The sequence below is a fragment of the Diospyros lotus genome, chromosome 15 (genome assembly GCF_014633365.1).
Source record: "Diospyros lotus cultivar Yz01 chromosome 15, ASM1463336v1, whole genome shotgun sequence".
In the NCBI taxonomy this organism is placed as follows: domain Eukaryota; kingdom Viridiplantae; phylum Streptophyta; class Magnoliopsida; order Ericales; family Ebenaceae; genus Diospyros; species Diospyros lotus.
The window spans coordinates 4279156-4305856 of NC_068352.1; the positions used below are offsets into that span (position 1 = coordinate 4279156).

The window sequence follows — 26701 nt, forward strand, 5'->3', positions numbered from 1 at the left end:
GAGGCTGGGGAGGATATGGTGGCGGGCAAGGAAGAGGAAGCAGCGGATTTGGCTGCTGCAATGGCTTTAATGGGAGCGACGAAGGATTCTGGGGCAGTTGCCGAAGATGCTGCTACAGTGCTAGGGAAGCTTATTAGGACTTCCGGCTGAATGGTGAAGCCAAGCCTTAATAATTAAAATTATAACACACACAGAGAATGTAAATACAAAAAAATGTTTTGCCTGGGTCACTGCCTCAAGGAAGAAGACACACTGTGCTTCTTTAATCTTTATAATATATATATGCAACTGCACCGAAGGAAAATGCGTAAAGGCACAAAATTTGCAACAGACTCACCACGTAGTCTTGGACGCACGGAGAAAATATGAAGGAGAGAGAGAGAGACCTAGAAACCACTGCGCTCTCCACTTACCTGAGACCAAATGGCAATTTATTTATATAAATATTTACGAATACAACAAATACTTTTAAAACTAAGGAATATATATACACACACAGTCACGACTTAGAGCTTCATACACAGAGAGAGAATGAAGATCAGCAACCTTCTTTAATCTATATATGTGAGTGTATATATAAACAAACAGTGACTATATATGCGAGTGTATTTATATAAATATTTATGAATACAACAAATACTTTTAAAACTAAGGAATATATATACATACACACAGAGAGAATGAAGATCAGCAACCTTTTTTAATCTATATATGTGAGTGTATATATAAACAAACAGTGACTATATATGTGAGTGTATATATAGCAAACAGTGTCTACCGTGCCTATGAATGAACCTTTCTGAAAACAACCAAATGGCTGCCATATACACAGTGTGTTTGTTTGGGTGTGGGTGTGTGTGTTTTGCTTTTCTTTGCCCATTCATATTCCCAGCAAGAAGCTATGTTTAATACACACAGTGACTATACATACAATGACTATATACATACCATGCCTTTGAGTAGTGCAGACAGAAAAGGATAAAGATACACAGTGAAAGCAGGTTTATGCACGGCAGCCAGGAGGCGATGAACAGAGGGGAAAAAGAGAGAGGGAGGTAATGAGTGAGAGAAAAAAAAAAAAAGAGTGAGATGGCGGTTGGCAGTGACTGAAGGAGTCCATCAATCAGAGCCACTGCAAATTGGAGAAGGATTATTGGGCGGGAAATGGTTTAATCTCAACCATCAAATATATCAAAAATGATCTCAGCCATTCAAATGTTTCAAAAATAAGACATTTTCAAAAATCATTGTGTTTTATTATATAGATATATATAAAATAAATATTGCAAATTAATAAAATATTATAAATATTCATTTAAAATTTACCACTAAGTTACATTAAAATTTGTGCTCTTTTTTCTTTATTGAAATAATTTTTTTAAAATTACAATAGAATTAATAAATTGAAATAAATAATTAAATAAGTACTCTATCATTTACTATTTTTATTATTTAGGTGACAAATTTAATGAAATTTGTCAAGTTTTGTCTTTTAAAAATTATTTATTTAAAAGGACTTCAAATAAACAAATAAAAAGATAAATTAGTGTTGCAAAGTAACAAGGGTTTTGATTTAATTCATCACTAAAATATATTTTCTTAATTAAATAGTTAAGATTAAATCTTAATTAAAAAATTAAAATTTAATTAATATGACATAACTTCTCTTAATATTAATAACGCGAGAGGAGTCGGATTCATTGAATTGAATTTGATTTTTAAAAATTATTAATTTTACTAAAAACATTAATTTGATTTTTTAAGAAACATGAGAGATTTATTTTTATTTAAAAAAATTTAATTTATATTTAAAAAATATAAAAGACAATAATACTTTACTAAATACTATTTTTCCATAAATATAAATAAAAAATTATTTTATTTTAAAATTACAACAATGCCAAGGCATACGTATTACAGACTTCAAGTCGAATTTTCTAGAAGACACACACACAGAGACGCGATTAGGATCCGACGTTTCTCTCGGTCCGAGGATACCTTTGAAGACAAATTCAGTATCTCTGGAGACAAGGTACTTCATGTATTCCCATCTATCTTCCCAGAATCCGATTGTTTAGTGGCTTCTCTGATTGAATTGGGAATCCCAAATTCAACTGTGGTTCCTGAATGATAAACCCTAAAATCTTTCAGAACTCGAGATTTTTGGGTTCTGCAATAAAATTTCTGCCAAATTTGGGGTACCCATTTTAGGAAACACTGGTTCATCAATTGGGTTGTGATCCTTTCGCGGATTCATCCGCTCTTGGGGATTTATGTTAAGACGTATTGATATGGATAGTAAATAATATGTTGTCTTTTTCTTTTCTTCTTTAACTTTATTTTGTAATACATTTTCGCTGTAATATACCAAATAGGTTGGACTTTGAATTAGGGTTTGTTGTTAAATGAATTTGGTGGGTGGCGAAGAAGGAATTCTTGAATTGCTGAATGTTTGCTTCTTGTTTACTGTATCTTGCACGGATCAGTTCTCTGGTAATGATTATATTAACATAATCACAGGCAAAGTATTCAGTGTTGTGCCTGAATTTATGGTGTCATCAATTTCAATTTCAAGTTTTTTATATTGACATGCTGATCACAGCGACTACTTCTTGATATCAATCTTATTCTTTGACAATTTACCCCTAGCAGAACTTGCCATTTTCTTCGGGTGGAGAGCCTCTCAGTTGTTTAGAGCAAATTTGAGAGTTATCTTTGGGTATCTATGATGGTTAGCCTTCACCTATGACATGAATGGATAACTTGGGGACGAAAACTAACTAGACCTGAAGAAAGAGTTCTTATTTCAGTCCTATTGGAAATGAGTTGTAAGGGATGAGTTTATTTTTGTATAGTTTCGGGTTTATCCTTATCTTTGGTAGAAACCCAATTGTATAAGGCTTGAGTGCTCTATATTCTAACATAATTCAGAATGCCAGCAACAAGCACTGTGCACTTCTTTTAAAGATGTAACTTGACGGATCTCCACTCCATGGATGATGAAATTCACATTGTTCCCGTCAGGAAATTCTCTGTATCTGAACTAATTCTTAAGGAACTCTCAGAGCTCCATGACAACATGCTGTGTTGCAGAACCTCTTAACATTTCAGCTGCATGAAACTAGGAAATACTTTTATGGGGACCATGGGCTATTTGAAACCTCCTTTGTTTCAGGGGAAGTTCCAAGTTTATTTAGTTCTTCACCAACCTGCACTGCGCTTTGAAAAGATAATGAAATCATAAGTTTCTAGCACTTGGTAGTGGTGAGATTCCCTTCAACCTTCATACGACAGAATAAATATTAATCAAGTACAGGGTTGATTTTTGGTTCAGCTAGCTCAATTAAGTTTAGAACTCAACAGCTCCTCTCTGGCTTCTCTCTGCCCCCAGGTTGAATGCAAGCAGCAGACATAGTCCACTCATAACTAGAAAATTAGAAAAACTTGACATCACTGCAAATGATCCTTGGTAGAACTTAAAACTAAGTAAAACTTTAAGATATTGAGAAATTTTATTTTCCCAATATCTTCCCCTGCTGACATTGGTTGGTTGGCTTCCTTTGAGAATCCTCAACAAAGATTGTGCTGTCTCTTTTAGATAGCTGGTGATTTGAAGCCAGCTCCATTCTTTCCTTATTTGAAAAAATCTGGAAAAATTTGGAAACAATGGAATATTGCTGCTCTTTGTTTATGGAAAATATAATGAAAAATAAGAAATGAATTGAAGAGACCAATTGCAATATATTGTGCAGTAACTTCTCTGACAAACCTTAGCAACTTGCAAAATATTGTTTCTACACATCCACGGGCAGTTCCATGCCTTTCAGATTTGTACAATTCTTCAAAATCTCAGAAGCAGTGGAAGATGCCGACTCTTTGTCTCTGTTTTATCCTTATCTCTGTCAATCATCTCACCTCTTCACACCCATAATTCTTGAGTGCTTTATTTTCTAACATAATTTGTATACTAGTAATTTCAGATGCATATGTTGTTGTCACTATATAGGCATACAACAACGATAACAAGCCTTATTCCCACTGGATGGGGTTGGCTACGTGAATTCTACCTCTCCAATAGCTATCTGTGTCATCTGTGTATATAGTTTTTTTTTTTTTTTTTTTTTGGGGGGGGGGGGGGGGGGGTGCATCTAAAGGTTAAGGTTGATGTAGATTTTTGGATGCCCTATTTTGTATCTAGTATAGTCACTCTGTTGTCTTAGATTTCTCTTTGTTGAGATTTATTGAACAACCTCCTTTGAGTCTTCAAGTGGATCTGGAATACTTTTCATTTCTTAAGATTCCAGCATTTTGTTGCTTGCTGTTTTGGATCTGGAATAATTGCTTGCTGCTTTTTTTTTTTTTTTAACCTGCATTGTAAATGCTGAGTGAAGTCATTGATGAATATCAGGTTTGATATCTCTTTATGGATGGATCGATCAGAGCTAGAGAGAGGCCAGCCAGTGATTGGCACTGACTGGGAGGAAGCATTTGAACTCTATTTGAATGTGATTGCCTGTGGGAATGAAGCTTTGCAAGTAAGAGCCACAATAAAGCTCGCTAGTCTTGCTAAAACTGCACCTGAGGATATTTTAGCACGCTGCATACCAGTACTTGTGGAACTCCTTGGAAGACCTTTATCTGATTCAAATCTGTCTATTCAGGAAGCTGTTGCATTCTGCTTAAAATGCATTGCTAGTCAAGGCGAGGGCAAATTAGCTGTTATCATTGGCCACTCTGGTGCCATCGCTTATCTCTTGAACTTGTTACCACATTCTGATGGTCGTTTAAGGACCACTCTGCTAAAATGCCTTAGGAATATAGTTACATTTGGTGCTGCTAATCGCATAGTTGTGGCGAAGGATGGTGGGCTAGAAGTTATACTGAATATGCTTAACTCTTCCCCTGAGGGTATGAGGCAATACTTGTTAGAGATTTTGAGTGCACTAGCCCTGTTGAGAGAAGTTAGGAGGGTCATCACCAGTTTAGGCAGCCTTCCTTTTCTTGTTGAATCTGCTGGGTCGGGCAGCATGATATCGAGAACAAGAGCTGCTCAGGCAATTGGATTACTTGGGTTGGTCAAAAGGGCCAGGCGGATCCTCGTTGATTCAGGTGCAATACCAGTGCTTATCAAATTACTTCAGGATGGAGATGTCTCAACAAAACTAGTAGCTGGCAATGCTCTCGGTGTAATCTCATCCCACACTGAATATATTAGGCCAGTTGCCCAAGCAGGAGCCATTCCTTTGTTTCTTGAGCTTATTCACGGGCCTGAACCCATGGGCAAGGAGATTGCAGAGGATGTCTTTTGCATTCTAGCTGTTGCAGAAGAAAATGCCATTACAATCACCAAACACTTGGTGAGAGTCCTTAGCGGGGACAATGACGAAGCCAAGGCATCAGCTGCCGATATCCTGTGGGATCTCTCAGGCAACAAGTTGTCTTATGTTATCCGGCACTCTGGTGCAATTCCTGTCTTGGTTGGGCTTTTGAGTGATGCCAGTGTTGATGTTCGAGAGAAGGCTTCTGGGGTTGTTTCACAGTTGAGCTACAATGAGGCTGATCGAGCTGCGCTAGCTGATGCAGGGGTAATCCCACTTCTCCTCGACATGCTGCAAGATGAGTCCGAGGAGGCAAGGGACAATGCTGCAGAAGCGATTGTCAGCTTTTCAGAAGACCCGTTGCTGCACGACAGGATATCGATGGCATTCAGCACGCCTGCTTTCCGGAGTATGCAGCGCAGATTAGTTCAGATTCATGCTTCTAATGCGGATCCGTTTAGGTCTTCAGGACAGACGAGGATTGAGGGTCTCATCTGATGGATCTTGCCTTCTCAACTCACTCCCTGTAAGTCTTTGTAACTCATTTTAGTTGTGGTATGAGGTAAATACTGAATTATATGCTGCCCAATTCGTTGAACACTTCGCATGTTAAATAGTTTAAAATACTGTTTGCTGCTTTGGAGATTAGAGTTTTGGAAGAAACTGATATCTTTATAGAATTTTTGTATAAAATGTGTTCTTAGAAAAATGCAATAGTCACGTTTTGTAATTATCATCCATTTTGAACAAGATTTTCCTTTTCTATGTATGATCGTTAGCGACGTAAATATAACCAACAAAGCTGGTATATCTACTCCGTTTGTTCATGTCACTAACTGTACTCTTAGTGACAGTCATTATTAGATGCAATATCGAATGATTTAGAGGCATATATATAATCTAGCAATTGTTGCCTTTAATAATATTTTGAACCCTAATTATGAAATCCATGGATTCATAATGAAAAATCTAGCAGCAGATCCTGGAGGATCATTAAAATGTAAAAATCAATGGGCTTTTAGAGGTTGGTGATTAATTTGGTGGAATTTTTATAAAGACACAGAATATGCTTTTACTTTTCCATTTCCTTTTTGTAACGTGGAAAACTCAAAGGTCCCGATTACAGATAGCTTTTGGCCTGAAATGTCCGACTTTCTTTAAAATCTACTGTCTGTGTTGATCCAGTCTTAGTGTTACAGACAGGTACTGTAAGCACCCCCGCCCAGATATCCCAACCACCCGGTCTATCCGAATGAAAGCGCTTATATAAGGAAGAGAAATAGACATAAGACAAAAATATCCTAGCATGCATACATACGAAAACTATAACAGCGGAAACAAAACAATATACATGCACGCCCACAAGTACCTCGCTGGAACAACGGTCACGGAGTATATAAATACACACAAACCCTGTGCCAATGAGTAGGAAATACAAGGGACAACCCGGTACAGTAAAAAATGAGAGTCAGAACTCCTAACAAAACATCAGAAAAGACGGGGGCAGCTAACTATACACCCTACCGACACGGCTGGCTGTTAGGTGGCGCGGTCCTCGCCCTCGACCTTTGCTTTATCCTTACCTGGAATGATGGAAAGCGAGGTGAGTCGCAAGACTCAGCAAGTTTATATGAAAAGAAAGGCTGTAAATGAAACAGAAGAGGAGATCACTCCAAATATAAACCCACATGTCCACACAAGCCATGTGACGCAACAACGCAACAGTGCTGCATAGTAAAAACACATACCGGTCTTTGGGGCCTGATAAGGGTCAATATTTCTTATATTCTAATGAATTATATCCCTATTTTGGCTTTATATTTATGCTTAAAGTAAATAATTATTCGTATTACATATTATTTCAGGATGAAGCAAGGAAATTGGCTTATACAATTAATTAGGGGCATAATCGAAGACATTGGATTACCCATTTTTTATTGCTCAAATTCAAAGGCCAATTATGGAGTCTAGAGGATGTTTCAAGTGCACTTGGTTCAACTATCAAATGGAATCCAACCAAAGGCCCAAGACCAATCAAAGGCCCAACAAAGCCCAATTTGTAGAAGACTTTTCTTTGTTTTGTATTTTTTTTATAAGTGATTTACCACCTAAAGTCTTTTGTATTCTTATGAGTAGTCCACCACTTAAAGTCTTTGGTATTTTTTGTCTTTTACCTAATTTTCTTCCATTAGTTAGGTGAATGTTTTGTGAGTGTCTATTAGATATAATTATGTTTAGTTGAATAATTGTGTGGTTTGTATTGCATCTTGTGGGCTATAAATAGCTCACTTGGGTGCATTTGTGAGGGAGGTGGTTATTACTTGAATCAAAGTTTAGTTTTGTTCTTAAAGTTTCTCTTAGAGAATTGCTTTTATTTTCTTTCTTGTTTTCTCTTGTAATCTTACTTTCTTCTTTTTTTCTTTTAAATTCTTATGTCATTTATTGTTACTTTATTATCCACCGCCTAAATGGCCAGTTAATTTTTGTCTTTAAATTTCTGTAATTTTAATTCTTGTCTTTTAATTATCCACCGCCTAAATAGCCGGTTAGTTTCTGTTATTTTAATTCTTGTCATTTAAATTCTGTTATTTAAATTACGCCATTTAAATTCTTGTTAATTAACTTTTAAATGGAAATGAGTAGCTAAATCTAATCTTGGGTTAAGACAAGGATAATGTCCAACCCCAATGATTTCCAAAGAAAGCTGCGCTTTAAATGAGTAACATTAATTTAAATTTTAGTATGAGTGTATTTTAATTATTAAATTTTTTTATTAATTTAAATCTCTCATATGAAAGAATTTGAGGAAGTATGTAGCATTTGCATGGACCATACAACAAATGAGGATGTTATAAGATTAAAACTCTTTCCATTCTCACTGAAAGATAAGGCAAAAATGTGGTTAGACACTCTTTCACCTAGATCTATAGGAACTTGGAGAGAAATGCAAGCAACTTTCTTAAAAAAATACTTTTCTGCCAACAGAACTGCTACTCTTCAAAGATCAATCATGAATTTTGCCTGTAAACCAAATGAGAATTTTGCTCAAGCTTGGGAAAGGTTTAAAAACCTTCTTCACACTTGTCCGCACCATGCTTTTGAGCAATTGAGAGTGGTCAGTTTCTTTTATGATTCACTCACTCTCCAATTGAAAATGCTAGTTTCTACAATGTACAATGGAGAATTCTATGAGAAGACTCCAGAAGAAACTTTTCACTTCTTTGACACATTGGCTGAGAATACAAGGAACTGAGAAGTTGGTCCAACATCTGCTCTTGATTCAAGAGAAAATCCACAACCTAGAGGGAGATACCAAATGAGTGAGAGTGACGATTTAAATGCAAGACTAACTGTTTTAACAAAGAAAGTTGAAAACATGCAACTCAAAAAGGTGCAATCCATTAATCAAGTGGAAGTAAAGTGTGTTGTGTGTGATGCAACAGATCATTCAACTGAAGAATATCCTACCATACCTGCTTTCAAGGAGGTATTGTATGGGCAGACTAATAACAATCATTCACACAACTTTGAGGGGAGACAATCAAAATCAAAGTGGAGTCTATTATGGAAATAATCAGAACTACAATTCATATCATCCCAATAATAAAAATCACCCTAATTTTTTTTAGAGAAATGATTCTAGAAATCATTCTCAACCTCCATTCCCTACACAACAACACATTTTCCAACAGAATCAATGTTCTTCATCCAATACTTACCAACCTCCTCATAGGAGATTTTTGGAAGATACCTTGTACCAGTTCATCCAAAGTCAAACAAGCATCAATAATCAAGTTCCCAAAACTCAAGAGCAAACTAACAAAGCCATGGAAGACATTAGGAGCCAGTTGACCAAGCTAATACAAACATTGAATGTGTGAGAACCCGAAAGGTTTCTATCTCAAACTAATCCTAACCCAATTAGGCAAACCAACCAGGTAGAAGCTTCAAAAAGTGAAACCAACACTCATGAACAAGTGCAAGCGGTGACTGCCCTAAGAAGTGGAAGATTAATTGAAAAATCAATTGATCATAGGATAAACCAACCTGCTGCTGAAGAGGAAGAACAAAAAGATCATGAATCTACCGTGGAAAAAAATGAAAAACAAAAAGAAGATGGGAAAGAAATTCAATACAGGTCCAAACCACCTTTTCCACAAAGGTTGAGTCATTTGAAAAAAGAGCAACAAAATGCAGATATATATAAAGTGTTTAAGCAAGTGAGAATCAACATCCCGTTGTTAGATACAATCAAATAAACACCTTCATATGCAAAATTTTTGAAAGATCTGTGCACTGTCAAAAGAAGAACAAATGTGCATGAAAAGGCTTTCCTGACTGAACAAGTCAGTGCTATTCTCAATTGAAAACTCCTCCCAAATATAAGGACCCAGGCTGTCCAACCATTACATGCATCATAGGAAGTTAAAAAGTTGATCGGGCACTCTTGGATTTAGGAGCTAGTGTCAATTTGTTGCCATACAGTGTGTATCAACAATTGGGATTAGGTGAACTCAAACCCACTAGAGTGACCCTTCAGCTGGTTGATCGATCAGTCAAAGTTCCACGAGGAATTGCGGAGGATATTCTGGTACAAATCGATAAGTTTTACTTTCTGGTGGACTTTATCGTTTTGGACACCCAGTCGCATCAGGGGCCTCAACCTCCTGTGCCAGTCATATTAGGTCGACCATTCCTTGCCACATCAAATGCCATCATCAACTGTAGGAATGGTGTGTTAAAGCTATCTTTTGGGAACATGACTGTAGAAATGAATATCTTCAGGGTAGCCAAACATCAGGACACTGAGAGTGAAGTGGAGGAGGTAGACTTGATCCAAACACTTACCGATGATTATTTTGAAGAAGTCATGAGAAGACCCAAAGAAGGAAATTAAGATCTTGAGGAAATAAAAGAAGTGGAAGTCATAGGCAAAGAAAGTGAGAAGCCTACATTGATGCATGGTTTAGAGCCATTAAGGAACTTGGACAGTAAGCTTACGGCTTCTGATAGCCATCAGTCAACGCTTGAGAGAAAGCTGTTGCCCAGTGATTTGAAGTACGTCTTTCTAGGAGAAGATGAAGCATTCCCAGTGGTGATCTCTTCTAGTTTGACACCTCAGTAAGAGCAACAACTGATAGAAGTTCTAAAAAGACACAAGAAGTCATTAGGATGGACCATTTCAGATTTGCAAGGTATTAGCCCTTTGATCTGTACTCATAAGATATTCTTGGAAGAATGAGCAAAACCAGTTAGGCAAATGCAAATGAGACTAAATCCCAACATGAAAGAAGTTGTCAGAAAAGAAGTGCTTAAGCTATTGGATGCTGGAATAATTTATCCAATCTTTGATTCTAAGTGGGTAAGTCCAACACAGGTAGTACCAAAAAAGTCTGGAGTCACTGTTGTAAAAAATGAGAACAATGAACTGATTCCCACACGCATCCAGACAGGATGGCGTATGTGCATTGAATATAGAAAGCTCAATTCTGTGATAAGGAAAGATCATTTTCCTTTACCTTTCTTGGATCAAGTTTTGGAGAGAATAGTAGGCCAAGCCTACTATTGTTTCTTAGATGGGTACTCAAGGTGCAATCAGATAGAAATTGCACTAGAAAATCAAGAGAAGACTACTTTCACATGTCCATTTGGGACATTTACATATAGGGGCATGCCATTTGGGTTATACAATGCTCCAACCACCTTTCAAAGGTGTATGATGAGCATTTTTAGTGAAATGGTTGAGCAGATTGTTGAAGTATTCATGGATGACTTTTCTGTTTATGGAAGTAACTTTGAGACATGTTTGGAGAATCTAAAAAAGGTTTTAGCAAGATGTGAGGAAACAAATTTGATACTCAATTGGGAAAAGTGTCACTTCATGGTGAAATAGGGTATAGTCTTGGGGCACATTGTTTCATCTAGGGGGATGGAGGTAGATAAGTCAAAAATTGAAACCATTCAAAAACTCCCCACTCCTAGAAATGTGAAAGATATCAAAAGTTTTTTAGAACATGCAGGGTTTTATAGGAGATTCATTGCTTCCTTTAGCACCATAACAAGGCTCTTGTGCCATTTGTTGTCTCAGGATGTTCCGTTTGAATGACTCCTGCTTGTCAAAATACTTTTGATAAATTGAAAGATGCACTCATTTCAGCACCTATCATTCAGTCCCCTGATTGGTCTCTCTCATTTGAACTTATGTGCGATGCTAGTGATTACGCGGTAGGAGCTGTGTTAGGACAGAAGAAGAATAAGAAACCTCATGTGATATACTATGCTAGCAAAACTCTTAATGAGGCGCAAAAGAATTATACAACTACAGAGAAGAGTTACTAGCAGTTGTCTTTGCCTTAGACAAGTTCCGATCTTACCTCGTAAGATCACTAGTGATCATTTTTACTGATCACGTTGCTCTGAAATATCTGTTCACAAAGCAAGATGCAAAACCTCGTCTCCTTCGATGGATCTTACTCCTACAAGAGTTCAACATTGAAATCAGAGACAAGAAGGGAGTAGAGAATGTGGTGGCTGATCATTTGTCAAGGATTCCAGGTCAAGATCTCACACAATTTGATGAACCAATCGATGACAATTTCCCTGATGAGCAACTGTTTGAAGTGAATGCTATTCATGCATCATCTGTTGTCCCTTGGTATGCCGACATTGCGAACTACCTGGCAACTGGTCTGATCCCAGACCATTGGAGTAAGTTAGATAGGCATAAATTCTTAAGAAAAGTCAGAACCTTCTTTTGGGATGAGCCCCACCTCTTCAAGTATTGTCCTGACCAAATCATTCGTAGATGCATACCCGATCATGAGCAACAAAGTGTCATTAATTTCTGTCATACTCTTGCATGTGGAGGCCATTTTTCTGTCAAGAAAACAGTTGCAAAAATTTTTTAGAGTGGATTTTATTGGCCGACACTGTTCAAGGATGTGTACAAGTTCTGTTCAAGTTGTGATTGATGTCAAAGGTTAGGAAGTCTGTCAAGGAGAAACATGATGCCATTACATCCGATCCAAGTGTTAGAAGTTTTTGACTGTTGGGGTATGGATTTTATGGCCCCATTTGTCAATTCATTTGGTCATGAATACATCTTACTTGCTGTTGACTATGTGTCCAAATGGGTCGAAGCAATCCTGGCTAGAACAAATGACCATAGGACTGTTGTGAAATTTTGGAAAGAAAACATATTCAGTCGATTTGGGATGCCACGAGCAATCATCAGTGATGGGGGTTCCCATTTTTGTAATAAAATTGTGGCAGGATTAATGAAGAAATATGGTGTACTGCATAAGGTTGCAACACCATACCGTCCCCAAACTAATGGTCAAGCCGACCTAGCCAATAGGGAGATTAAGCGCATATTGGAAAAGACTGTTGCTGCTAATCGTAAGGATTGGTCCTTGAGACTAGTAGACGCTCTTTGGGCGTACATGACAGCTTACAAAATAATTTTAGGAATGTCTCCCTATAGGCTAGTATACGGTAAATCTTATCATCTGCCGGTGGAAATTGAGCATAGAGCATATTGGGCAATTCAAAAGATCAACAAGAATCTAACTGAAGTAGGCCTATTTAGGAAGCTCCAATTGAATGAACTTGAGGAAATTCGGAACGAGGCATTTGAAAATGCACGATTGGCCAAGGTTCGCATGAAAGAGTTATATGATCGACATATCATCCGAAAAAGCTTTCAGGTAAGGCAACAGGTACTCTTGTATGATTTTCGATTGCATATCTTTCAGGAAAATTGAAGTCTCGATGGGTCGGTCCCTTTGTAATCAAGTCCATCTCAGAATATGGGGCCTTTGAGATAGAAAATCCGGAGTCAGGACAACTTCTTACAGTCAATGGTCATAGGTTGAAACCATACCAGGGTAATGTTGAGTAGAATGAAGGTGTTGTGGATTTGGATGATCCACCATCATCTGATGAGTATAAGACGTTTCATATCGTTTGGGAATCTGACGTTAAAAGACCATCTTTCCATTTAGGTTAAATGGATGTTTCTAGATTTGAAAAAAAAAAGTATAATATATATAAATTGTTTCCTTTCTGCATTACTCAAATATTATTTCTCTGTGTGCAGTTTAAACAAAATTTTTGCATACGAATTCATGCACTGAAGACTGCCAGGTATGCCTATCTTCTATCCTTTTATTGCTGATTGAGGACAATGCGCAATTCAAGTTAGGGGGTAAGGTGTACTTAAGAATTGATTTATCGGTGTTTGAAATTGATCCATTATGCAAATAATTTTTTTTGACTCAATAATATTGTCTTGTATGGTATATATATAATTTTATCAGGCCTCTAAATAATAATAATAATAATAATAATAATTAAAAAAATTAAAAAAAAAATTGAATTGAGAGAGACAGAATTGGCACTGGTGGTAGCCATTTTTCTCGGGCAGTGCAATCACACTGTCCTATAAAGGAAGAGGCATACTGCCAAATGTTGAAAAATGAGGCACCGAGCGTTGAAAAAAGAGACGCGCATGACCCTACAATTATGGCGTGCCTCGAGCCGAGTATAGAATAGTGATACCCATTACTCTATAAGAGACTCCATATCTGTATAAGGTAAGCCACACTTCTGCAAGCAAGCTCAGCCTCCTTTCCTTTGTGTTGTTCTTCGATCAGGTACTCGTTCATTTTGCAAGATTCATAGTTTTTTTTAGCTTTCTTTTATTATAGTTGTGTTTTAATTAAAAATTAAAAAAAAAATGGATCTTCAACTCTTAAAAATTCGCAAGTACTATCCATCTCTCCCAATGAATGATTTGAAAAAAAATTATGCCGCTAGGTGTGAAAGACTTAGAATGTTGATGTATAATAACATTCCTGAAGATATTCGCTGGTTGATCGAAGCAAAAGTTCGATTACTAAGCGAAACTTCACCTAGTTTTAAGCACTTTCCAGATTTGGGAAAGAGTAGTTTTGCGAAGAAACGAAGAGCGAAAAGAGTGAATGGTTGTCACAAATGTGCTCGTTGGACCTGTAGCACACGATGCAAATCTGTGGGGTTTACGTCCGTAAATCGAGAAGATAAAATTAGTTTCATAAAGGATGGGCTGAGTGAGGAGTCTTTGGATGATATCCGATTGACTCTTGAGACGCATCCGTGTGAATAGTGCAAAGAGAACTTATTGCTTTATGGACCCAGTTCATAAGTGACTACCAACGCTATAGTCTTGGAAATCTGACTAAAAACAACCCTGTTTGCCAATCTTTAAGAAAATTGGATGGGAAGCCTATCCTCACTTCATAGAAGGTGTTTAAGCCGTTTCTGGACGTAAAACCAGAGGAAGATGTGAGCCACAATCACAACTATTTGTACATACGTATAATCTTTATTTGTGTTTATTTCTTGTTGAATTTTTGTATACCTACTTTTGATCACCAAATCTCTTTTCAGGGCATACATAAAGAACAAATATAAATGGAAGGTCAGTTAGTTTGTCGAATCAAGACCATATGTGTATTATGTGGCTCTCAACTCGGGAGCGACAGTAGTTACGCACTTGCAGCAAGCGAACTAGGCCTAGAATTGGGAGAAAGAAAAATTAATTTGATATACGAAGGGGGAAGTCGTGGATTGAATAGTTGTGTTTCGCAAGGTGCACATCTTGGAAAATCATATGTGGTAGGTGTAATGCCAATCCCTTTTGCTGAACCACATATTTCTAGGATTACACGTACAACGCCTCAAATGGTGCCATCCCAATACTGGCCTAGGAGCTATTATTGTAGGCAAACTCTACTAGCGACAAATGGTCATCCTAGCTCCCATGGAAATCCAGTACACAGGCGCGGAGCATATCCTCCAAAGTCCGTATGGTTCGCTTTGACTGCCCGTCAGTCTGAAGGTGGAAAGCTGTACTGAAAGTCAACTGGGTCCCCATAGCATTCCGTAACGCCTCCCAAAATCGTGAGGTAAATCGAGAATCCATGTCTGACATAATACTAGCTGGTACTCCATGCAGTCTCACCACCTCATCAATATATAACTTGGCTAGTCGATGAATAGGATAGGTCTTCTTGACAGGTAAGAAGTGCGCTGATTTAGTCAATCGATCAATAATCACCCATATCGAATCGAATCCCCGATTAGAACGCGGCAATCCTGAGACGAAATTCATAGCTATGCGCTCCCATTTCCACTCCGGCACAGATAAAGGTCGTAACAATCCCGCGGGCCTCTGGTGCTCAGCTTTGACTTGCTGGCACACCAAACACCGTGAGACAAACTCTGCTACGCTATTCTTCATGCCGCTCCACCAATATTGGCGCCGTAAGCCCTGATACATCTTCGTCGCCCCAGGGTGGATAGTATAGGGAGAACGATGAGCCTCCTCTAGGATCCTCTGCCTGATATCACTGTCATTCGGCACACAAATCCGCCCAAGGAACAATAGCAAGCCATCGTCCCTCTTGATGTACCCCAATGGACCAAATCTCTCCATATCAGCCATGATCTCGCCAAGCTCCACATCCTGTCGCTATCGATCGCGAATCAGATCGTCTAGATTTGAATGGATACTCATGGCAGCACAATAGAGTGTATGATTGTCTGATGCCACTGAGATAGTAAGATCACTCATGTGCTCCAATAAGAACCACTCCTACACCATCATAGTTGCAACTGATGCTCCACGACGAGTCAATGCATCTGCAACCACATTAGCTTTACCTGGGTGATAGAGGATCTCACAATCGTAATCTTTAAGCAGCTCTAACCAACGGCGTTGTCTCATATTGAGTTCCCTCTGTGAAAAGAGGTACTTGAGGCTCTTGTGATCCGTGTAAATTTGGACTCTCTCACCATAAAGATAATGCCTCCAAATCTTCAAGGCAAACACTACGGCCGCTAACTCTAGATCATGTGTAGGGTAATTCTCTTCGTGCCTCTTTAACTGTCTGGATGCATACGCGTTCACCCGGTCGTCTTGCATCAAAACGCACCATAGTCCTGCATATGAAGCATCACTGTATACAGTAAATAACTTACCACTCCTGGGTATCGTCAGTACTGGCGCCGAAGTCAAACGCCGCTTCAACTTCTGGAAGGATCTCTCGCAAGACTCGTCCCAAATAAAGTTGACGCCTTTCCTTGTCAACTTCGTCATGGGTGATGCAAGTTGTGCGAAGCCTTCTATGAACTGTCGATAATACCCGGCAAGGCCAAGAAAACTCCGAATCTCTGTCACTGTCATCGGTCTCGGTCAATCCATCACGGCTCTAGTCTTCTCTGGATCTACTGAGATACCCTCATCTGAGACCACGTGTCCCAAGAATACAACTCGGGTCTACCAAAATTCACATTTAGAAAACTTGGCATACATCTGCTCCTCTCTGAGCTTCTGCAGAACCACGCTCAGATGCGCCTCGTGTATCTCAAGGCTCGGTGAGTAGACTAGGATGTGGTCAATAAAAACTATGACAAAAGAATCCAAATATTCCTTGAACACCCTATTCATCAAATCCATAAACACTGCAGGGGCATTGATCAGCCTAAATGGCATGACCACAAACTCGTAATGGCCGTAACGTGTACGAAATGCGGTCTTCGCAATATCCTCATCTCTGACCCGCACCTGATGATAACCTGACCGCAAATCTATCTTGGAGAACATCGATGCACCACGCAATTGATCTAGTAAATCATCTACACGGGGTAGGGGTACTTATTCTTAATTGTTACCTGATTAAGCTATCAGTAATCTATACACAGTCGCATAGACCCGTCTTTCTTACACACAAGTAATACTGGAGCCCCCTATGGTGATGTGCTCGGTCGAATGAATCCCCTTTCCAAAAGATCTTGCAACTGTACTTTGAGTTCTTTCAATTTATTGGCAGCCATACGGTAAGGAGTCTTGGAAATAGGATGCGTACCTGGCATCAGATCGACTGCAAAATCAATCTCCCGATGCGGTGGTACTCCCGGCAACTCATCTGGGAACACATCTGGAAAGTCTCACAGCACAGGATAGGTAGCCAACTCCTTCTTCTCCCTAGCTATCACGATCACAAATGCAAAATAGGCTTCACACCCACGTCGTATAAGCCTCTCGGCGTGCGTAACCGATATCATCGGCGTAGTCACCACTGGCTTCACACCTCGGAATGTCACGATTGGTCTCCTCGGGTGCTCAAATGAAATCACCTTCCGACGACAATCAACTCGAGCATAGTGTCGTGAGAGCCAATCCATACCCAACAGTAAATCAAAATCTTGGATCGCCAAAATAATAAGATCCCCCAAAAATACCTGGTCGTTAATCCCTATCTCGCAATCCCTAACCATCCCACTCCCCATCAATACCGTCCCTCTTGGTGTTGAAACAGACAAATCATATAGTAAGGGGGTACACGGGATCGGGATTTTATGTAACAAATGGGGTGCTATAAAAGAGTGGGTAGAACCTGTATCAAATAAGGCACGTACATCGTGGCCATGAAGAGAAATTATACCTTGTACCGTATCACTGCCTTCAGTTGCCTCGGCGACTGTCACTGTAAGTGCCTTCCCTTGCATTTGAACCCTCTCTGTGGGCCCTGGGCGCTGTGCTGTTGGTAGGGGTAGTGGTGCTACTAGACCCTGTGCCCTCGGTGTAAACTGTCTCTGAGCTGGTCTAGGCCCTACACCTCCCGTCCGTGGCCCTCCAATCTGTGGTGGCTGGGTGCACACATTCGCCCGATGGCCTCTCTGTCCACAACGAAAGCAAATAATATCCTGCCCTGTGGCTGGTGTAGCTAGTGGGGCCGGTATAGCTGGTCTAGGCCCTTGTGGACAGTCTCTCTTCAAATGTCCCGGTTGACCACAGTGATAACACACGTCCCGACATACATCCTGGCACTGACCCGCATCCCATTCTCTTCTTACTGCTACTCCCTGCGTCCTTCATGACTGACTGATCTGATCGAGCCTCTAATCGGTCCCTCTCCATTACGTGGGCCCGCTGTACAGCTGTAGGAAAGTCGGGTGCCTCGATACCAGCCATGGCGTGGCGAATCTCTGGTCGCAATCCCCTCTGAAACTTGCTGACTCTGCGAGACTCAGGGGTCACTAACTCTGGAGCATAACGAGATAATGCTACGAACTCAGTCTCGTACTGTGTAACTGTCTTGCTCCCCTGTTGTAAATCAATAAACTCGAACATCTTCCGCTCTCTAACCCAAGCCTGTACATAAGTTTCATTGAACGCCGCGACAAACTGTGTCCATGTCGGGCCCCCATCACCATATTGCTGTCTGGTGGTCTTCCACCATCGCTCGGCGTCACCCCGCAACAGAAAGGTCCCCAGTCGAACCCTATGGGCCTTTGCACAGCTTATAGATCGCAAATGCTTCTCCACAGCTAGTAGCCAATCCTCGGCCTCTACCATGTCGGCGCCTCCACTAAACTCTGGTGGACGTAGGGCCTTAAAATCTTTAAGCAATGCAGCACCAGAACTATCTCCTGCTCTTAGAGTACCTGAATGTGACGCTTGGGCCGTAGCGGTCCTACCATCATGACTGCGCTCCTGACGTAACTGAGATGCCGTCAGTACGTCTATGGTCTGTAGAAAACCTGTCAATGTCTCCTGCATGTCCGGAGGCCCTGACTGTCTCTCATCTCCTGTATCTGTCGCCTGTACCTCGGGAGTAGGAACAAGGTGCCCTTTACCTCGCGTCGGTGGTCTACCACGACCTCGTCCGCGACGTGCGTCCATGAGTCCTACATAACCAAAATTAATTAGAACGCATTTCAAAATAACAGACACGACCTAACACTTTAACTCTACCTAACAGCCTTGGTGTACAGTTACTTGTCCCCCAAATTGACTCAATGACGCTCTGATACCAACATTGTAAGCACCCCCGTCCGGATATCCCAACCACCTAGTCTATCCGAACGAAAGCGCTTACATAAGGGAAGAGAAATAGACATAAGACAAAAATACCCTGGCATGCATACATACGAAAACTATAACAACGGAAGCAAAACAATATACATGCACGCCCACAAGTACCCCGCTGGAACAGCGGTCACGGAGTATATAAATACACACAAACCCTGTGCCAATGAGTAGGAAATACAAGGGACAACTCGGCACAGTAAAAAATGAGAGTCAGAACTCCTAACAAAACATCAGATAAGACGGGGGTAGCTAACTGTACACCCTACCGACACGGCTGGCTGTTAGGTGGCGCGGTCCTCGCCCTCGACCTTTGCTTTACCCTTACCTGGAATGATGGAAAGCAAGGTAAGTCGCAAGACTCAGCAAGTTTATATGAAAAGGAAGGCTGTAAATGAAACAGAAAAGGAGATCACTCCAAATATAAACTCACATGTCCACACAAGCTATGTGACGCAACAACGCAACAGTGTCGCATAGTAAAAACACATACCGGTCCTTGGGGCCCACATAAAACACCTGGCACCCAAGTCTCATACCAACCTGTCGCTGCCCTGAAAGGCAACATAGATCTCCAACAAACCTGTACGCACTGTCCCGGGTCGGTACTCCCGTCATCCGTTCATGTCGGTACTCCCGACACTCGAGCCATAGGCTCCCTCGAAACGGTACTCCCGTCCGAGAACTAAATACTACCAGTAACCATGCAATGCATATAAAATGCAATGACGTAATGAGCATCAACGTGATATAAGGCACCCATACATTCAGGTATCAGGCCATGCTCCGCCCATATAGTAAATCACACGCAATGCATATGCCCGTGCTGGATGCAACCTGACCAAGCTAGAATGTCCGTGATCAAGCATAACCAAATCATGATAAACCCAATATGCAGTTCGTACCCATGTGCATACCAAACCATGCAACAAGAATAAAATATAACCAGGCATGCTATAATCACATAACGGTAGAGCTAGTCAGCAGTGCCTGGCACCGGTTAGCGGTCCGTGACTAGGAGAGACCAGCTGACGGCCTAAGATACATCGTGCAACAGTCACACCGTCATCGAACAACCGATCATTGCCCCCACTGCACAACCGTTCTAGCCAATAAACAACTAAAAATTCAATAATAATACCTGACAGCTAAGAACCTAACCCCGGGTGAGTACGACATCATTCCCATAGGCTTGGGGTGGTACAAACCCCCATAGGCAACCAATGAATAAAACCATCGAAAGCAGATTAATAAATTAAATTTTAAAACAAACCGTTTAAATTTCATAATTTATTAATAGCCGAAACCAACGAAGGGAGGTCAAATAAATTGACAACGAAAGAATTGATAATGAGGGTATAAAGAACTTGCCTTTCCGAAGATATCCTTAGGCTCGTTTTGACCAAACGTAGTCAAAATTATACAAACTGCAATATCCCAATTATTTGACAAAATTAATAAAATTGGGTTCTAAACAAAATTTCGACCGCACAAAATATTAATTACTAGCTTGTCTACATACCTGGAAAATTAAATCGCTGATTAACCTCGATTTAATCTAGATTTAAGCTGCAATTTCTCTCAAATTCACGTCGTGCGCACTGCTCCCTTTTCTGTAATTTTTTTGCTGTTCATTTGCACAAAATCATGCTCGAAATCGGGCTTAAATTCGGCCAAAATGAGCAGGGGGAGCGCCACGTGGCAGCGCTGGAGCGGTTGCTGGGGAGGCCACCGCCTCAATCAAAACGACGTCGTTTTGACGTCTAGCGCCTAAATTAAATCAGCCAAAAATCCTCCCTCGCGCGCGCAGCCCCCGTGAATCGATCCCTCGCCCGCTGCTTGGCCGCCTCGCGCGCGACCGCTCGTGCCCGCACGCCTTCTTCAACCTATATAGAACTTAAGTTATATTTAAGGCGACTGTTGGCCTTTTTCGTAATTCACGTCAACACCCCCAAACTTCCATAAATTACACTCACACCCCCTATACTAATTACAGTAACGCCCGAAACTTCTAAAAATCACACAATTTAATTTGTTTTAATTTTTTCTCTAATTTCAGAAATTCCTAAAATAATTAATCAATTACTTTAATTTCTTATTTCCTTAAAATCTCATAATTTATTTTTATTTAATCACAACAAATTATTTTGATATTTATTTTAAATCAAATTACCTCAAAATTAAATTAAATTGCCATTTTCGAGGCATTACAGGTACCAAAATACAAGACACTAACACTAAACTCTTAACTAAAAACATAACCCAATAACACAATGGAATACCATCGAACAGAGCAAGGCCAAGAGGGAGCAAGAACCATGAAGCAGAAATGCAGGGCCAAGCATCTGTTTAGCTGGGCGAACTGCTCTATCTCCCTCCACCTTCATCTACAACCGTCTTGTTGGATAAGAGTTGTAATTCCTGGATCTCATTGCTAGGACGACAGAGCACCCATGGAGCAGTATATTAGACCTAACAAACTTTGGCTCGAAACAAAGAGCAAGGATCTTCAATAGACCTCAGCTGGAACAAGAATGGGTCTAGAACTTACAAACCTCAACTGAATGCTTAAACTCTTAGAGGTCTTAGGGGATAAAGAGGTGGTCAATACGTTTGCGTTTGTTCCTCCGTGTCTGCAACTTGTCTTCTTCAACTGATTTCCTCTTCCTCTGCTTGTGGTCAGGCCTCTTTCGATTTTGAGATGGTTGTTGTGGGGGAGAGATGGCAAGAGTGGTTGGCCGAAATCGATTGCCATTTCAATTAGCAAATCAACTCATTGTTTTTTTATTTATTTAAGGTTAGATTAAACCAGCTCAATTTTAACAAACTAAGTTGACTATTACTAAATATAGAAGCAATTTGGTTGAAGTCCAATTTTAAGTTGGGTGTTGAGCTCGTAAATCTTTGTGTGATGGCCTTCGGTTTCTTGGTCATTGGTCTAAAGGAAAAGAGCTGATAATGTTAGTTCGAATTACTTGTAGTAGTTGTCTTGAGTATTGGATGGTTGATTCGAATTGCTTGTAGTAGTTGTCTTGAATATTGAATAGTTGATGGGTTGACTCTGATCGACTTAAAAGGTAATATTTTTCTCTATAGTTGCTATGAAAAAAAAAAAAGAAAAAACTCAATTTTGGATCCTCCATTTGAATAGTAAATTCAATTAAAATTTTCTTGTGCCAAAATAGAGTGATTTGTACATGTTAATTATTAACCATGATTATTTGCATGAACTTGTATCGATGAATGAATAATTTTATCTTTTATAATATTATTTGCATGGATTTAGTTCCGACTACTTGCGGTGCCTGATGATGGCGAGAGAAAGAGAAACAAAAGAGGGAAAGAATGGAACGCATGCATGAAAAAGAGGGCATTTTGAAAAATTTAACGATCATTGTTTGATCGTAAAGGGCAAATTGATACAACTTTTAATTGTCAGGGGTATTGAATGTAAATTTGTTATTATTGGTTTAGTGTAACTATGGAAGTGATGACCTGGAAAAATTTCTAATGAATTAGGATTCTTAAGATGTTAAATCTGTTGTTACTTTTTATATCTAATGAGCATAGGGACATGTTTTACATTAATTAGAGATAAGAGTGTCCTTGGAGTATATATATTATAAGGTCCAAGTTTAGGCACATTTAAGAGAAATCATTCTTGAAATACAATCAAATGATAATGATATCAAGAATTATTGTTTTGTCCGATGGTAATTATTGAATATGAGCCTCTTGCAATGTGATGAAGGCAATAGCTAAATCATAAATCATAAATAATTTATTTTCTTAACAAGAAGTATGATATTTTTTTTATCATCATTTTATTTATAAGTTTTTGTCATGAAGTTTTTCTAGTGCTGATATGATTGTTTTTTTTTTTTTTAATTAAAAGATCACTAAGGCCCTGATGGCCAATTTTTTTTTTTTTTTGGAAAAAGATATTCTTTCCACCCAATTTTTCATTTGTGTAATGTTTGACGGCCAAAATTTTCCAGGCAACTCATTTTCCAATTTCTTGTCATGTGATTACTTTTTTCTTCAAATCATGAAAACCATTTTCCTTGTGTGTGTGTGTGTGTGTGTGTGTGGGTGGGTGGGGGGGAGAGGAGTTTCGATTTTCCAAACAATTGAAGTAGCCAACCCACTGTGCTCCGTCTTCATCTCTTTTAATTTCCCTTGGAAGAAGATCTACAACGAGAGAGGGACATAGAGCAAATGAGAAGGAGGGCAAGTGAGTGAGAGATAGAGAGGGCGAGCGAATAGGTTAACGACAGTGAGTGGAGAGGCAGTTTTCTAGAAATATATATGTATGTGTGCGTATATATATATGTGTATTTGTGTGCGAATGAGATGGAAGGTGAGCGAGCAAGAGAGAAAGTGAGCGAGCGAGTGGGTCGGCGATAGTGAGCGATGGCGTTGAGCGGGGAGGCAGCTTTCCTGTATGTGTGTATATATATATATATTTGTGTATGTATCTGTATATATATATATATGTATATATATGTCTGTGGGGGATGTGTATGTGGGATTGTATGATTGTGTATATGTCTGCGTGATTGTGTAAAAAATCATGTAAAAATTAGTAAGTTTGGAAAACAAAAAATTTTTAATTTTGTGAGTTGATTTCATTGGGGAAATAATTTAGTTAATCTAAAATAGGTTATTATTTTGATTTTTTTTTTTTTGCATACGATTCAATATTTTTTAATATATTTTCACTATTGAATTCCATGAAAAATGTGTCATTTTTCATGAAAAATAATGCCTATCAAACATAAAATGTCAGGAAAATAATTAAATTCTATAGAAAATATTATCAATCAAACATCAAAAAATAAAAAATAATATCATTTTCCAAGTAGAAATTATACCAATCAAATAACTTAAATTTTTAATTTTTAAAAATTTATTTTCTCTAGAATTTAATTCTCTGAAATTTATTTTCTTTTCACGCAAATTCTACCCTTGCAATCAAACACACCTTAAGTTCGAATTGTGAAAACAATCTTTTTATTGATGGGATGATAGATACACATATACAGTAAAATAGTTAACAAGTCAAATTCAAAATTGTTATGAAATACACAATCCTAGATTAAGAGAGACAATATCAACGTATCTCTCCGACATCTTGAGAACAATCGTTATCACTCCCGACACAAGATGGTCAACATCAACACAGGTACCTGACTTATCACAATCACGTCAAAGATTATGTTTCTACTAAAAAGCATCTCGGAGACATTACCCATGTCCAACACATATGCCAATGCCACAACCACAACATGCATCATTTAAAACCAACATTTTCATGAACACAATTTAAAGCACAAAGTTCAATGTACATGTAAATAACCACTTTGGATAAACCATTCACTTGAAAATAACCTATCACAGGTCAAATCATTTGTATAAAACAAATCAAGTTTCTTGGGTTGAACTACTCAAAATAAATAGAGTTATAGGGCGGACACTCACAAGTCAAAGTTAAGTTTTTCGGTAGAACAATCACCTCAAATATAATTCAGGATGCTTCGAATAATGTGTCAAGTCTCAATTTTCATGCCAAACCTCAAGTAATCACACTAATGTTCAATCTTGAGTCTCAACAATCCCTTGGCATCATATTTATTCAAAAGAATATCAATATCTATTTTTCTCAATTTTTATAACTTTCTTCCTATTTTCTCCTTATTATATTTTAAAATAAATATGTATTCAAATCTTTTCCCAAATATCTTTATACCAAAATTCCTAAAATATTTTTTTAAGAATATAAAAAATTCCAAAACTCACCTTAACTTAGCTTTTAAAGCCTCCTTGATGTGCATGCCCGAATAATTTCTTTCCTAATTCCAAGCTCCCGACCATCTTCACTTGCTGCCTTCATTTGACTATTGCCATTTGCTTGCTCCCCTTCTCATTTCTCCACCTATATATAGCCATCCATTTGCACAAAGCTTAACCATTAAGCTTTCTATCCCACTTCACAAATCTTAGCCATTAAGCTTTCCATCACATTTCACAAAGCTTAACCATTAAGCTTTTCATCCCACTTGCACATATATATGTATAACTTATATATATATTATACCAATAAAATATAGAAATTTACACATTTAAATTCCAAATTTTCTCTTAATTCCACTCGGGCAATTCTTTAATTACATTCTCAAACATCAAATTAATTTGAATTACAATACTTAAAATGCAAAACTAATAACTCAATGCTTACTTGATAAGAACGATTTCTCCCCCGTGCCCTCACGGGACTCTTGTTTCATCCCGAAACCACTTCAGGGTTAATCCTTACACAAAATCGGAGCCCCCTCAAGGTTCCGTTAACTTTTCGAAAGTCCTCTACAACGATTCGATTTTTCAGTCTGAATCATTGCTGTATCGAAAACAATCTCGATTTTGATTTCTTTTAATACCATAAATCCTATCTCGGGATGCTCACCAATACCATATCATTTTGCTTAGACATCAATGTTTCAGGGCATTCCTTGTGGTTGATTTGACAACTTATTTTTACTATCAAGCCAATTTTCAGTATTTTAAACTCATCTAAATTACGTGACAATCTTATGCCGAAATAGGGTATTACAGGAGGACTGTATTTTCTCATGTTCCCTTAGCAGAAAAGTTCAAGCGGTTCATGAAAACGTCAAGTAAAAGTTGCACAAATAACAAGTATAAGGCGATAGCTGACAAGCATAGGAAGCATAAGGTATTTGAGATTGAAAATGAAGTCATGATATTCTTGAAGAAGGAACGGATTCCAACAGGAAAGCAAAACAAGCTCAAGCCAAAGAAGTATGGTCCTTACAAGATTACGAAGAAGATTGATGATAATGCTTATGTTGTGGATTTATTTAATCATATGGGTATTTTCAAAACCTTGAATATTGCTAATCTTTCTTTGTATTTGCTGGATGTTGAGTTGTCATACCCGAATTATAATTCGAGGACGAATTCTTCTCAAGTGGAGGTGAATGATGCAGTCATTAATCAAGACCTAACCTAAGGTGGAGCCGACCACGCCGAAATAGTAACTCCAGAACAGTATTTTAATACTTTATAAGTTGTAGGATTTTACTTGATTAAGGATTCTATTTCATGTTTGATTACGATTTATTTTTATTAGAATTCTAGTTGAATTTTACTTAGAATTTATTTCTATTAGGATTCTAGTTGACTTTTACTTAGATTTTATTTTTATTAGGATTCTAATTAGATAATTTTATTCTAGTTGGATTTTAGTTACAAATATTACATAGATTTGGATTAGTGAAACACTATAAATATGTAATTAAGTTTTTGTCAATACAAATTTTAGCCACCTATTTGAGTATCCTTAACAAAACAATCTTATTTTTGTGTATTCTTGAAAGACAAACTTCGGCCATTGAAATTTATTCTTTCAAAGGTTTATTTTACTGTGTTTTTTTTTCACACATGCGCT

At 38.6% G+C, this 26701-nt stretch overlaps 2 protein-coding genes across 4 annotated transcripts; one reads left to right on the top strand and one right to left on the bottom strand.

Annotated features, from left to right (window-relative positions):
- The first annotated feature begins 1928 nt into the window (after positions 1–1928).
- Positions 1929–22681, top strand: LOC127792502 (uncharacterized). 3 transcript variants are annotated; one of them, XM_052323011.1, is made up of 3 exons: positions 1929–2032; positions 4409–5844; positions 22520–22681. In XM_052323011.1, the coding sequence occupies exon 2, from the start codon at positions 4428–4430 to the stop codon at positions 5814–5816; it is 1389 nt and encodes a 462-aa protein (XP_052178971.1). In that variant the 5' UTR covers positions 1929–2032; positions 4409–4427; the 3' UTR covers positions 5817–5844; positions 22520–22681. The 3 variants fall into 3 exon arrangements, with proteins under 3 accessions (XP_052178971.1, XP_052178969.1, XP_052178970.1); XM_052323009.1 differs by lacking the exon at positions 22520–22681 and adding an exon at positions 7184–7769; XM_052323010.1 differs by lacking the exon at positions 22520–22681 and having other exon boundaries at positions 4409–6087.
- On the bottom strand, positions 18112–19047 carry LOC127792306 (uncharacterized). Its single transcript, XM_052322760.1, has one exon. The coding sequence runs from the start codon at positions 19045–19047 to the stop codon at positions 18112–18114; it is 936 nt and encodes a 311-aa protein (XP_052178720.1).
- Positions 22682–26701: the final 4020 nt, after the last annotated feature.

Excerpts from the sequence above, each read along its gene's own strand:
- LOC127792502 (XM_052323011.1), top strand. The coding sequence starts at position 4,428 with ATGGATCGATCAGAGCTAGAGAGAGGCCAGCCAGTGATTGGCACTGAC.
- LOC127792306 (XM_052322760.1), bottom strand. The coding sequence starts at position 19,047 with ATGGACGCACGTCGCGGACGAGGTCGTGGTAGACCACCGACGCGAGGT.